Source organism: Chaetura pelagica, unplaced genomic scaffold (genome assembly GCF_000747805.2).
Source record: "Chaetura pelagica isolate M959 unplaced genomic scaffold, ChaPel_1.0 scaffold109, whole genome shotgun sequence".
Taxonomy (NCBI): Eukaryota; Metazoa; Chordata; class Aves; order Apodiformes; family Apodidae; genus Chaetura; species Chaetura pelagica.
Window position 1 is genome coordinate 562,975 of NW_009970725.1, and position 15,229 is coordinate 578,203.

General features: G+C 36.3%; 1 protein-coding gene across 1 annotated transcript in view; it reads right to left on the reverse strand.

The window, feature by feature from the left end:
* LOC104396969 (lipoxygenase homology domain-containing protein 1-like) overlaps positions 1 to 15,229 on the reverse strand; it is a 156,807-nt gene that overhangs the window by 103,826 nt on the left and 37,752 nt on the right. Inside the window, exons 17-20 of the mRNA XM_010006882.1 lie at positions 13,022 to 13,176; positions 10,439 to 10,497; positions 10,080 to 10,124; positions 5,821 to 5,984 (exon numbers count right to left, since the gene is read on the reverse strand). Coding sequence (XP_010005184.1) covers positions 5,821 to 5,984; positions 10,080 to 10,124; positions 10,439 to 10,497; positions 13,022 to 13,176 — 423 coding nt within the window. The remainder of the gene's footprint in view (positions 1 to 5,820; positions 5,985 to 10,079; positions 10,125 to 10,438; positions 10,498 to 13,021; positions 13,177 to 15,229) is intronic.

The window sequence follows — 15,229 nt, forward strand, 5'->3', positions numbered from 1 at the left end:
ATAATAGTGCTTCAGAGTTTGAAAACACATGAAGATTAATTTAAGAAAAGGTACGGAGTAGTCACCTCAGTCCACTCTCTAGGATCAGGATTAGAATTCTGATTTACTCTCCTTTTGATCCTATATTACCCAGACACACTATGAACCAGCCTCTGCAATATATATCTGTCAACTCCTGGTAGATTTACAGCAATATTTATCACTCAGGCATGAAGTCACTGGCTTGAAAAAAAACCAAAAAATTACACCTAAAAGTGTCTTCTCTCAAAAATGTAGGTTACTGTGAGTGCATCAGACTTTGACTTTCTGCATTGCCTTCCTAGGGACTAAAGGATATTTTTTACATCTTCCTGACATAAAGAAGGTCAACAGTCTTCTACTCTGTAGTAGGAAGAATGTTGCCAGCAGATCAAGGGAGGTGATTATTTCCCTCCACTCAGCTCTGATGAGACAAATTAGGAGTTCTGTGTCTAGTTCTGGGCTTCCCAGTGCAAGAGGTATGGACATACTGGAAAGGATCCAGTAAAAGACAATTAATATAATTAAGGTATTAGAGCATCTCTCACATGAGGAAAGGCTGAAAGAGCTGGAGAGGAGAAGGCTCAGAGGAGGACTTTATCAATGTGTATAAATAATTGATGGGAGGGGCTAAAGAAGGAGGAGTCAGACCCATCTCAGTTGTATCTAGTGAACAGTCAAGAGGCAATGGGCACAAGTTGAATTGCCATAAATTCCACTTCAATGCATGAGAAAAAAAAAAAAATAGTAAGAGCAGTTAAATGTTGAAACAGTTTAGGCACTTGACATTGGAAGGTGGGGGAGCTCTTAGCAGGGAGACCTTTAACAAAGGAAATCAAAATTTTTGCACAAAATTTTGGAATCTGAAGCTTACTGGGGGGCTAAACAGACAGTGTAACCTGGGAGAGAGGGGTCACTCAAGTGAGAGAGACAGATAGAGGTTTTTAATGTGTATTAATCTTAATTTTGTGTTGTCATCAGGTAGTACCATATTAATGAAGATTAGTGAATTGTGTTTTTCTCCAAGATTGTGAGTTCTTTATAATCTTTCCACATTGTTTTCTTGGAACAAGTTTAATTTTGCTTCACACACAGCCTGTAGCTGATTCAGACAGTTTTACATACTTTTCCATTTTATTTCAGTGTGGAATGAGGTTCATGTTGTTATCATACACCTTTTGCAGAGAGATGGACAGTTTCAAGTGGAGTCAAAGCCACTAGTATGACTGGTTTATGCTGCCTTAAGAATATCTGACTAAAGCCTGCATTTCTCTAAGTTTTATTCAACGATTTCTGGACATAAATGGGCATTATGGAAAACAAAGACAACTGCAAAATAGCAGGACACAAGCTATGCCCAGCTTTTAGGAATTGCCAATCCAATGGTTAAGAGAATGGATAGTTACAATAGTGCTTGGGGTCACTTGTCCAATCTTCTCACTTGGGAAGAATTCTCACTGAGCTCATTACAGGCTATTTTATTTTAACAATGGGAGGAAAAGCATGACAATGGATTTGTTTCAACCTATTTTTATAACATTTTGTTTTCTCCCCACTGCTTCTCCTTTCACTTTAGAGATCTCAGTTTTGACTGATGAAAGACTGAATATGGATCCAGGGAAGAGGAATGAAAGAAATTAACTGAAGCACAACAGATTCTTATAGTCCATAGGGCTGATTCTAAAGGGAGAAGTGTCAATTATTACTGCATATATTGTTTTAAAGGACTGATAATTTGATTTAAACAGGAAGAAACCAAAATTAAAAACAACAGATAAACTTCTAAGACTGACAACTCCGTGTGATGCTATACAGCATAAGGTGCACCTGATGAACACAATTCTTCACAAATAAGGTACATGTAACTGAAAGTAAAAAGGCTGGGTGAATACTGTAATTAACTCATCACAATAATACTATTTATGAAGTCTTATTATCAAGTATCTCTGCAAATATTAGCAGGAGCCCTGCTTTTCATCCACCTGTATTACTTTCTGGCATTTTGCCCTGATAGAATATGGAAGTGTTTAAGGGACTGTTTATACAGATAAAGAAATTTTAAATAGTGTAACTGGGTAAGGCTCCAGCTTTACAAGTTACAGAAATGGGCTTATGCTGCAAAATTCACACTAGGGATGGATTCTATTTTCCAGTTCTCCTAAAATACCATGAATACTCCATGTCCCATGTCTGCAAACAAGGAACAACTATCATTCTTACAAAGACAGCCACCAACCATAAAATACAACAATACAAAGTTAAAGTGAAGTAAGGTTAAATTGGAAATTTCCCAGAAAAACCTCCAGTACTCTTTATAGATTAATACAGTGTTACTTAGGATAAACTAAGAGATCAGTAAGACTAACATTGCCCTAAAGAGATTGCAGAGCTGATAATGAAGCAAATTCACAAAGTGACGCATGGAACAGTTATTATTAAGGGGGTGCTTGGTCCTGCCACTCTCACTAGGGATAGAACACAGTATTTTGAAAGCAGATCTACTGAACCAGTCAGTGCTTTTACTGACTTCATTATTACTAGAAAAACAGAAGTTGTATGTGAAGGTATGGAAATGGTCTGTGTTGAAGTAATAAGAATTGTGAGATTGTAGCTGGCTTTAACTGAAGATAGTAGGCTTAGAGTCTTCTGCTTAGTTCTGTTTGACACAGAGGAGAATATTTGGCATGACCAAAAATTAAAAGAATTAAAAGAATACTTATAAAAATAATTTATTTATCAAAGAGTGTGTACACTCATAAGAGATAATTCACCATGCTTCCGAGAATGATGATGTAGAATACAGGGCTCTGGAGAATAGAAATTATGAAATAATTAAAGCTTCAGTGTCTTGAGCAACTCAGCATACTGCCAAAATCACGATTTTTGAAATACTGAGAAATACTCAGGGACTGTAATGACACCAGAGGAAAATGCAGGAAATAGATCACAATTGTGATGAAAGCTGTAGCTTATGGTAGATTGATATGCCTCTACTGGAGGAGGAATGACTCTCAACAGAAAAATTATGCCCTAAAAACTATGCTTGAATAGCAACAGAAGCAGAAAACCATAGCCTAGAAGTAGTTTCTTTGAACACACAGGAAAAATTAAAGCGCAGAAAGGGAAATCCATCAAATTTAAATTCCTCTTCTTTCCCATTCCCATATTGTTCATCCTTGTCTTTCCCATCTGGTAGGAAAGATTGCTAAACCACAAAGGCAAATATAGTGCAATTTACACACAACAATCTTCTGAGAACCTAGAACCCAAGGCCCCAGACAGAAAAGCTCCCCATCACATAACAACTGTTAATTACCTTCAGTAAATTTCATGTTCTATGGAAATCTCCAAGGGCAGTAGACTTGTTACATTCTACCTGCCTTACACTGGAGGTCGACCAGTTTTTTATTTGATTTACACAAACCTTAATCAGAAATAGCCCAAGGCAATGAGGTTACACCCATTGTATACAAAACGAAATCAACATAAAAATCAAGTTCTAAAGGAGCATAAAAGTCTCAGGACTATCTAGAGGAACACTATTTGAGTTACTCAGGTTTTTATAACATTCTTCTTTCATTATTTTTAACATGACTGAATATTCATTATTCTCTTTTACATATCCAAGTTATGATGAAGTTAACTGTACTTTCTATCAGAGTACTACTCTTTATTTTTATTAAGATTATTCAGTACAATTTTGTCTCATTGTCTTTTTGTTCACCATTTCTCCATCATTTCTTCTGATTGTATCTGTGACCAAAGGGATTTTGAATTGAGGTGGTACTTTGATTGTTTTTGTGGGACATGATTATGCTTTCTTTTTCCATTATATTAGGCTGAATTCTCGCAGCTCCCTGCATCAGTTAATACTTTCTTTTAAAAAAGAGGTTACCTGTAAGTAGCCTTCAAATATGCAACACACTTGTACAAAAAGGTTACAAATCAAAGACCATTTAGTGAAAATTTTCTCTAATATACTTTACATATTAAATGAGTGTAATAAAAAACAATAGGGGCTATCCTTTTTTTCTGCAACTCCACAGTTTTTAGCAATATTTGTGTTATTATATGATGCCCTTACTGTTGGAAAACTGCAGAGTTACAAAGCACTAAAATATTTGGACAACACAACTTCCTTTTGGATTAACAAAAACTCAGCCACCTTATTAAATTGAGACATTTAAGGGAAAAATGTGGTAAAAGGAACCGAAATTACTTCATTTGTTCATTTCTTTCCATCCCAATTGATTAGCACTGACTTTAAATTAAGCAAGTGGTTTTGAGATATAATGGATAGACAGTAATCTGGTCAACCTCGAAGTTTTAATGGCACGGTTAGGATTCAGGAAGAAGCCTCCTCAAGAACCTCTGAAGTTTAAAGGTCTCATTACACACAATTTTAAAATTTTTATTACATAACTAGATTTTGTAAAAGGTTTAAGTTTTACTCTTCAGTCCAGATTCATCACACTTACACTGCAGTGCCTAGCCTCAAAGCCTCTTCCAGGCTTTTAGTGGTATCTCACCAAATAAAACTGTCTGGGACAAAGACCTAGGTGCAGTGTAGAAGACTTAAACCTGGATACTAGTGTGGATAGCAACAGAACATCAGGGCTTCTGGACCAGGTATCAGGTCTGGTTTTGATGCTGGAGGGATAAAAGTGGTGCTTTGAGAAATAGATACTGTTCTTTCCGAAGAGAAAGAAAACAAACAAATGTTTTTGGACTTCCCTTCATTAACTGAAATAAGAACTTGCTATTAGACAGCTTTAACCAGCTGAATAAATATCCACGATTAACATCTAGCCAGAATTATTTGAAAAGGTACACTTAAATTTAGTCTTCAGATAAACATTGATTTCACCTTCCTGCTTTGATATGAGATAATATTAAACCAGAATTATCTGCAAACATTAGCAAAGTTATTTTCAGCTTAAATAAATGCAAGAGAAAGACCACCATTGGCCTCTGCAAGAACTTACAGATTTATACTTCAAACTGGAAAAAAAAACACTCAAAAATCAGAGAACTCTCTTGTCACTCCATTACTAATTCCCCATCATCTGTTTTTTATGCATAAATTATTTCAATCTAAAGTAAATATTGCAGATTTAATGACTGCAACAGGTAGAGTCCTGAGGAACTAAAGGAACTAGAGGAAATTGTAGGAATTACGGGAGCATGGAAAAGCCCTGGGAAATGTCATGCTTTTGAAGCACCTCTCAGAGGTTTATCTGAAGAAGAGAGAAATCTCTCCATTTGATTTGAGAAGTAGGATATCACTAGCCTAAATCACCTGGAGTTAACCTTTTCAATGTGATATAAGTCTAGTCCCTGGCCATTCCTCAGCTTCCTTCTCACATTCTCCAGGAAAATGTTTGCATGACAGTGTGCTTCAGTGGCAGTCTGAGGAAGCCCATGGAAAAATTTACAGCGGACACTTCCACAGATGGATACACAAGACAAGGCAGAGCCAGGACTATCTTATAACATCAATGCAAAGAACAGGCAAGGAAAGTTTATTCTTCCCCTGCAAATGAACATCTAGTTACAGCCAGAACATCCAGAAGACGCAGGTAAGAAATAGTTTCTGAGAGGCTTGTGTGCTTGATGCAGTTTTGTACACATTTGCTATTTAAAATCTTACTATCATAAAAGTCAGGCACTCCCTCAGCAGTATTTCATGATCCTCACTTCTTACTCTGAGTCCTTCTTACTATTTTTATTATCCGGTTCCGAGAAAAACTATTTTGCAAATGTTTTGAATTCTCCAGTGTTGATACAACAGCCATACTATACCTTAAATGAATCTTCACTGCTGGGATTAAACAGCTGGTGTTTCCCAGATCCCAAAATAATAGGACCAGAAGCTTTGTTTTCTCCATAAGCGTAAAGGGACACCATTGCTGTCGTGCCAGCTGTTTCAGAATCCCCAGTGACAACAGTAATCTTCCAGTCTCCTTCTGTAAAGTAAAAAATAAAATCAAAATGCTTTTAAAACTTTTACTGATATGTAGCAAATCACTTGAAACATATAAATAAAAGCATAGTTTAGCCCAGGGACTTTAACTACTATGCACCTAAAAGGTAATGATGCTGGGAGAAGGAGCAGAAAAATTGGCTAAATGCTACATCATTCAAACTCATCTTAGGCAAGTTGTGTAACTTTAATGATTTAGGAGGTTTGTAGCATTGTAAAGCTGGAAATATGAACACAGAGCCTAGGGAGATTTCTTGTGATAACCCTGTGACAGGTTATGACAGAAAAAGCTAATCTCCAGAGTTTTGACATGTATAACTAAGAAATGCAACAGGAAAAAGTTACAAAGCATCCCAGTTAAATACAATTTCCTCTCATTCAGCGTTGATGTGGCACATCACTAAGAGCTCTGTTTGCTTGGATGGAGGCATGACACAGAGATTAGCATAGAAAAAAAAAGATTTTGAAGAAAATTCTGACACTTGATGAGGACTCTCTAGAAAATAATGTTATAGAAAGCTTTCCTGATACTAAAATGTCATCTCTGCTCCCATACAATGCTCACAAGTTATTTAAATATCTGAAAGTATCTTAATATAAATCTTTTCTAAAACACATTTTGCAATTGGAAAATGCATTTCAACATCTGAAAAGCTAAGGTTGCATGCTCTTCACCCCTCTTTTCATTGCAGCTTTTGCCTGTATGAAAAAAGTTCCACTTACTGACTTAAATTCATTCTGAGCAAGGTAAACAACAAATGAAATACCAGCCCACCAGCTTATTAATAAATGCCACAGTGTACACTGTAGTTTTATGAATAGAAAGCTGTCTTGTAATACCTGCATGAATGAAATCTCTTGTCTCACAGAATTTCTCTTGAGTCAGCCCAATTTTCCCTCAGTAATTTGCCCCACAAAGGCTGAACTAGAGCAGGATATTTTATCTCCTCTTTTCCAAATTATTGAAGTCTGGCTGATGCCTGATTTTGGAAGGTGATAGATTTTTAAATACACATAAACACACAGCTGGGAATTCAGAAAGCAGCAATAGAAAACCGCTTATTTGGTCTGATCAATCAAACCTAGCCAGCAGGTCAAGGGAGGCTCCTCTTCCCCTCTACACAGCTTGGTGCTCAGTACCTGTTGGAGCAGGTCCAGAGGAGGACCACAACAGGGATCAGAGGGATGTAATATCTCTCTTGTGAAGAAAATATGTTGTTCAGCATGGAAAAGAGAAGGTTCCAGGGAGACCTTATTGCAGCCTTTTGATGTATTCCAATATAAGAAATTTTTTAAGATGAGAATGATGAGACACTGGCGTAGGTTGCCCAGAGAAGTTGTGGATGCTCCATCACTGGTAGTATTCAAGGCTAGGTTGGATGGGCCTTTGAGCAACCTGTTTTAGTGAAAGGTAGTCTTGTCCATGGCAGAGGGGGCAGGACTAGATGATCTTTAAGGATCTCTCCGAACCTAAACCATTCTATGATTCCATAAAGGAAGTGAACCATCTGATTTCCACTTAAAATTGTCAGACTCCAGCTTGTAACAAGCTCTTTTCAGCTTTTGGAAATCTGAATCTTCCCAGCTTTCTCTATAGGCACACTTTCCTGACAAAAGAAGAACAGCACCCGGCTACAATAGGAACAACATCAATTAGAAGGCTGAAAAGCACCTATACACTGAAGGGGAAACAAAGGGCATAATGCAGGGGATTCCTGACCCATAGAAGAGCTCATTCACCAAAGAAGTACACCTCTTCTATTTTCAAACAATGCAGTAATTCCTTAAAGAAAAATTTCCTTTGGACAATTTGGTTGGAAAATAAGAATAATTCCGTTTACAAGGGCTTATGAAGAATAGTGCAAACAAGAAGTAAAATATAATCCAGTACTCCCCCTAAAAATACCAAAGTCACTTTAAATTCTAGTATTAATTTTATAGCAGGCAAAATATTTTTCTTTTGGACTTGTTCATTATCTGATTTATTGTATCTCCAATGTTTTTGATGGCCTATTCTATTCTATTCTATCCTATTCTATTCTCCAAGTCTCTCTTTTGTTAAGCTGGTTCTCATCTGTTAAGTTGCTACCCTTCAGACTGTATATTTTAGGTAGCATAACTCCTGTCTCCAGAAATATAGCTTCAGTAAACTACTTTGTACACAAGTACAACTGTTGTGGTAACAGAGGGAATCAAGCTTCTGCCAAAACATGATGCAAAAGAGTTGTTTTTTTTCTTTTCTGGAAACAGACAAGACTTTCTGTTTGAAGGAAAATGTGGGTATAAGAGAAGAATCCTAACATTTCTAATCTTTTTGATGCCAGAAATCCTCACTGCATTCTTTCAGGCTTCCAAATAGAACCTGGAAACAGTTAAGTATTGCAAACACATAAATCCGTTTTCCTTTGGCATAAAAAGCTGGAGTTTGTTCTGACGAAGTAGAATACCAATGGATCCCAGTGACTGAAGAGGAATACACATTGAGGGGAAAAGAACACAGACTAATGTGTGATGAGGTGAGTTTCACTTAGCATACATGGAGGAGACCTGCAGCCTGACTAGTACATCCCTGGGGGTATTAGAAAGTGGCACCTTACCACAGATAACTTTAGAGAAGTTACACCAGGAAGTGCTGCTTCCCAGAAAAAAAAAATAAAATCTATTCTCCAAAAACAAAACAAAATAAAAATTAGATATTTTAAAATCTCATGGGGAAAAAAGTGAACAAAATCTCAGATGAACTACTCAACCAGGAATTGGTGCAGTCCCTGCAGGTGTGGGTTACACAAGCTGAAGTCCCTTTCACACTGTTCCATATTCCAGGAAGTGCTCCAAAAAAAGAATATTTGGTGTGTGTGCTTTTGCCTACCTAACTCTGAGTGAGATATTTGCAGCAAATCCACCTTGCATTTCCATGAAATATGTTTGGACACAAGGTAAGTTTTATCAAGGACGAAGCTGACCAGCTCTTCTGGTCAGAAGAAAGACACTTGTCTCACATGGTCAGGATTAGAGTGTTGTGAACTGTTGTTCACTGCAAGACCAAGCTTATATTCACTGAGGACAAGCCAGTTGGATGCACACTTAGTTTACTCCTGCCTTTTGTCATCTTTCATTAGGCTTATTGGGGCAATTTTTGTCTGCTGCAACTTTTGCTGTATAAGCAGACAAGCAGAGCTTAAATGACACCGTGTAGAGATCCAGCTGTAATGCAGAAAGGACTAAGCAGACTGATTGGAACAATGTTAAGGAGGATCTCTAGGTGCAGGCCTCAGGGAAGGCAGGTGTGCAAAACAGCTAAGGCACAAAGAGCGATGAACGGATAGAAAATTAATGCCTTCTGAAAAAGGCATAGAAAGGAAGAAAGTAAAACATAACTTATTCTTTAAAATAAAGCTTATGATACAGTGGGATTTTAATATAATTTTAAAATAACTGGGTACAAAATTTTATCATTAACTACTTGCCATAGGGACCCTATTGAAGACAAGGTATTTGAGTCTTCATGGATATCTTGATTGATATAATAAATTAAGACTGAACATTTTCAAACTTTGTCCCAACAGCTTCTAGATTATTGTTCAATCTACAGCACGAAGCACTTCTCACAGCTGAGAAAATGTTATGTGTTATTAAGAAATGTAATTAAATCTGCACTGGTTGCAAGGACAGAAAAGTCAAGCCATGCAAATATGAAATCACAGGTAAAAGAGAAAATTAAAAACTAACGGTGAGAGCAAAACTATATATAGCCCAGGAGAAAGAATCATGGTTTAAAACATTAAGTATAAAAAATTGAAATTAAAATAGATCATCAATAAGTGCCAGAAAAACATGAATTTTTTAAAAAAACAGCGAGAAAATTAACATTATGGAAAGAAATATGACAGAATATAGAGCATAAACAAAGTGATTTATTGTTCAAATTAAAATGTGAAGTTCAGAGTTTACTAAAATGTCCAAATAGTGTGCTGTAATTAATGTTTTAAAACTAATACAAACAGCAATAAATATGTAAAGCAATTAGTTCTGAAACAGAAAGTCTTCATTAAAGACAGAAGACTACAGCAGCATTTACCGTTTGCTTCTTCTTGCATTTTCAAGTTTTGATTTATGTGAAGTTCTGAAAATAAAAATAATTTTAAAAAAGCTTAATAAAGGATCTACCCTTTAACATTAAAGTTTGAAAAAAGAGATGAAAGAGACTTTCTGTGATTCTCGCCACTTTCATTCAAATTCATTCCCTCATTACTTTCTCACTATCACCTATACCCATTATACAATGCAAACACAAAGTGAATTATCTCAGAAATACAACAAAGGAAGCTGCAAAATGGTTAACTCTGATGTTTAAAATGTAAATTCAGCCTAGATTTCTTCAGAGGAAATAATCACAAATTACTGATCCTATTCCCATAAAGTTAAAATAAGCCTTACCTTGTGGGTACAGCTCAATTTCTGAATGAATTACACCTTGGGACATAAATGGAAGCCACCTAAGAATAGGAAAGAAAATAAGAAAGCAGGTAGGAGTCAATTTTTTCTCCACCATATTACTATATAACTGAATGGTCCACATCTTATTTTCATACTTAATAAATACAACAGCAAAGGGGCTCTACCTCTAAATTTTAGTATTTTATTTGATAGATTATTTTATTTGATGATAGTAGAAACTATTTGACCCGACACAAAAATGTATTTGTGCACACATAAGAGCTGTGTAAGTGTAAACTGTACTTGTATCAGATAAAGGAAATCATGTGGCTATACTTATTTGTATAGCTAAATAGAAGAATATGGCACAGAACAATTTTTCAGCAGTATGGATTGAGTGGTAAGTATAATTTGTATGTGTCTGTTGCACTATGTCTTAAAAAAAAATTCCAATGTCAAAAACAAACACAGAACCAAACACTGCTCTTCTTTATTCCTCCTACAAATTGAGGACAGATAGATGAGTCGGGAGAAATACAAATTAAAGCAAACATTGCTTAGGTTTCCTAATCGTGTTACTCCAGGCTATGGATAATTCTGAAACCTTTTCATTCAGAACATGAATTACCAACTTTTTTAGCTTCCTCCTGCTTGATAAAAAATCAGCTGGTTTTCTACCGGAAAAAACAAAAAACAAACAAACAAACAAAAAAACACTACAGTCAAACTGGCAATTCAGCTGTTGGTTTTTATTTACTCAGTCCACTTCCACGGACACTTCAGGAATTATCTAAACCATTCAGTCTCCTAGGAAGCATGTTGGGAATCCACTATAAGCTGGGCGGGATGAGTCCAGAGTGGCTTTTGAAGGTTCCTTGTATTTTGTTTTGAAAACATAGTAGGTCAGTTCATATAAGAACTAGACCCTAAGAAACAAATTTTGTCTTCTTAGAGAACTATTTATTTATATCACTACTGCTGAAATCTGACCACACAGAAATCTTCTGCAATCTTAAATGCTAAGAAATGTCAGCCTGTAACTAACAAATACTGTATAACTGAAATCCAGTGAGAGCTGTTGGATTTTTATAAACTAGTATGATATTTTTAACTCAGATTAAATGCTGATGTTTTTTGGGCTAAATGAGAAAAAATACAGTATTTTTTCATACCCTGGATCAAAAAATATCAATGTAAAATAAAGCTGAGAGGCTGAAACGAATATGTTCCTCAAGGGCAGAAACTTCCTCCTTGAAGTACAGTGTTTCAGCTTTACATTTTGGCCAACATGGAAGCTACCCCTGACCCCCACCACTGACTTATTTTAACTCTTTTTCAGTGGCAGTGTTTAGTAGTAGAAAAGTCAGAAATGAAACAAACAAACACACAAAAAACAAACAAAAAAAAACAACCACCACCTCTCTCTGTTTCTTCTTGACAGTGTCTGTCACTGAATATTTTTTGCTGATCAACATCTGGAGCTATCACAGAATTAACACAGCAAAGTGCCCTGACATGCATCATTCCTGAACTGCACTGCCCTGACATGCATCGTCCCTAAGCCGTGTTACCCACTGCAGGACAGCTGTGAAGACACTGAGTTGATTTTCATGGCTGAAGCAGGCAGCTGGCCTGATTGCTCTGTAGAACTTCCATTAGGAAATTATATTTCTTGAGAAAGGAAGCAAACATAGCAAGCAACAACAGCTGATCTGCATCCAAATCCACTCCAGAGAAATTCTCAGTCTTATACTGCTACATAAAAACATGTCACTGATTGAAGTAAGATCTGGTTTAGAGTTTTATCAATGTGGGAGAGCATCTTTATTCCTGCTTTTCAGGATGTGACAAGAGTTGCCAGAAGCTGTTTCAGGTTACGCAAAAAAATCATTTAAAAAGCAGTCATAACAACTAGGCATCCTGCTTTTATTTTTTATTAATTAAATATTACTAACTAAATATTATTCATTCATGTCACACTGTTTCTCCACATGTTGTTGATCTCACTTGAATGATACGCATACCCATGAGGCAGCTTGCAAAACTGGAAACTCCAAAAGTGGGATTACCATAATATTTTTCCAAACATGCAAAATGCAGTAATTATCAATTTACTTTTAAGATGCTCATTAAATAACTTAAACTGAGAAACCACAAATAAATTCTGACTTTTGGGCATCACATTTGTCCCTCTTGCAATGCTGTTGTTCATAAAGAGCATGAATGCTACTTCTGGGTGGCGAACCTGGTTTCCTTCTCATTTAGAAATACACTTAGTTTAGAACCTTTCTGTGTGCATTACAGCATAGCTAAATCACACTTACTGCACAGATCCTTGTATGACAAGACTGCATTGTACAATCTAGTAATAGCCACAATATAAGCATTTAACCTTTGCTATGGACCATATAGCATATTAACTGAAGTAATATGTTCTGGAACAACATATTTTGTGGATTTTATGAAACCACAAAATAATCCAAATTTCTCTTTCCCTGGTAAACACATACATAGTTTTTGGGTTGTTTTGTTTTTATAATGCTGTCATTGATCCATATTGAAGTACATTCTTGCAGAAACTACCTTTCACAACTGAAAACATACTCCGAGTTGCTCTGAGCTTCTCTGACAATGACTTTTTCACAGTACCAATACTGGGATTTGTCTTTAGCCTCACAGCGCAACAGCACCTTCTGCAGTTTTCCAAGGGATACAGCTTCCATTTCAAAAGCATTGACCTAGAAGAGAGGAGAGAGCACTCTGCAATTAGCCACTACCAAGTCAGTCTGAAAGTTAAAGGATTTTAAAAGCGTGATTAACTCTCACAATGTACAAAGGTTCCCATGGTTTTTAATGACAGCTGGACTGTATTCAGCATGTTTGGATCTGAAAACACAACTACAATTGGACTGCAGTAATGATCCCACACAAATTGGTTCTCATGCCATCAGCCAAAAGACTGCACAAAACCCTTCACTATTGTTTCAATACCTCACCATTTACCTCACCATTTTAGTTTAAAATGAGTTAGAGCTATAATTTCGTTTGTTGATATTCATTCAAAATGCAGACTTTCTCATTGTTTTCTAATTTTGGTCTCACCTCCTCTATTTAAATTTTATTCTGTTGTGAGAGACTGCAATCAGGCATGCCACTTTCCCCTTGTTATTCACTTAGGCTTCAGCTTACAATTATTAAAGTTCATTTTCATAGGAGCATGAAGCTGATCAGGTGAAAGGTTCAGGTTAGTGATTTTCTGTCACAACAAAAAGCGTACAGCTTTCTGTCTCTAAACGTAATGGTACAGGTCACTCTTCTCAGCAAAAGGAAAATGAAGGGAAGAACTAAATTGGGAAATTCATATCTGTAAAGATCTCAGTCCCTAGCAAACAGCAGAATTGAGGCTGCCTGTGCAACTTTAGTTGTCCCCTGTGTATATGCAATAGATGATCATAAGCTATTCTCTCTGAAGGATCCCTGCCTCAAATTGTGCACGGGCAGGACTGCAGCTTCTTAATACTTCTTTTTATCTTCATTATCTTGATGACTCTATGCATTATTTACCACAGCCACTCAATGACTTCAGTGAAGCAGAACTGATTTCCCCAGTGACTTCACTTTTGCACTTTTCCACAGTACCCCAGTTCTCTGCAACTGCTGAAATCTGTTTATCAAAAGGCCATCTGCGTAATATTTTATTTTACCTAGATAGTTCCAGTACAGACATTATTGCCAAAAGCTGTCAAGATGCAAAGCAGTTTGGGTGCTCAACTGAGAAACAGAGGGGTTAATTTATCAGCATATTTAGTATTACAAAGAGCTTGCTATGTCCAGAGCAGAATTCTCTTTAACAAACCTCAGTTACAGCCATGGCTGCTCAGAAAAGTTGAACTGGATAGGCAGCAAAACAGAAGCATGCAAAAAGTGGTCACTCAGGGAAGCTCTGCTTTAAGTGATTTGCCCCATATCATGTAGCATATCTGTGGCAGGAATTACATAAAATTGTTCTAGCCAGCACTCAACTGCCTTTGTTATAAAATTATATATCCCAGGATCTGCTCCAACTGCTCTGTGCAATCCACTGTTTTGTTCACCCATTTCCATAACAAAGTGCACTTCGAGTCACCCCCCTTTAGTGTCTGTATAAGTAATATGCTAAATTTACTATCAGTCTGGCTAGAATAATTCCCCCCAGAAAACTCCACTTAAATTCTGAATTTCAATAGGAGTAGAACTTGATATGTAATACATAAGTAATGGTATAAAATATGTATTTCAAAATAATATAGTATAGAACCTCTGAAGTTTCCCAGTGGAATTTTTTATGCTTAGCATTTTAGATGCTGCTTTTCAATTAAGTCTTCTACTAAAAGGTTGATGCCATTTCTTAGACATATAATTGTTAATTCTCAATAGCTACAAAGGAAATGCACGCTTAACAGAAGGTCATAAGAAGGCTAGTAGCAGAACTAAGATTAAATTCAGTAGTTCCTGAAATTCAGCCATAAAATACTGCAGAAAATCATGATGATGTGTATTTTACTTATGGAGAAGATCAGAAGTAATTGAAAAAAAAAATTAATTTAAATATGCCCTGCATTAATCACAATATTATACTATTATACATTAAAATAAATATGCAACATAACAAACAGTCCTACTAAGATCTGAAATCATGGAAAAATTTCTGTGCTGTCCTTTGGAATCCAGCTGTATTCATTAAACCTTCACAGAATACATTTTATATTCACAAGGAGCTCTTAACAACCCAGAGGAGTTCTTCATAGCATT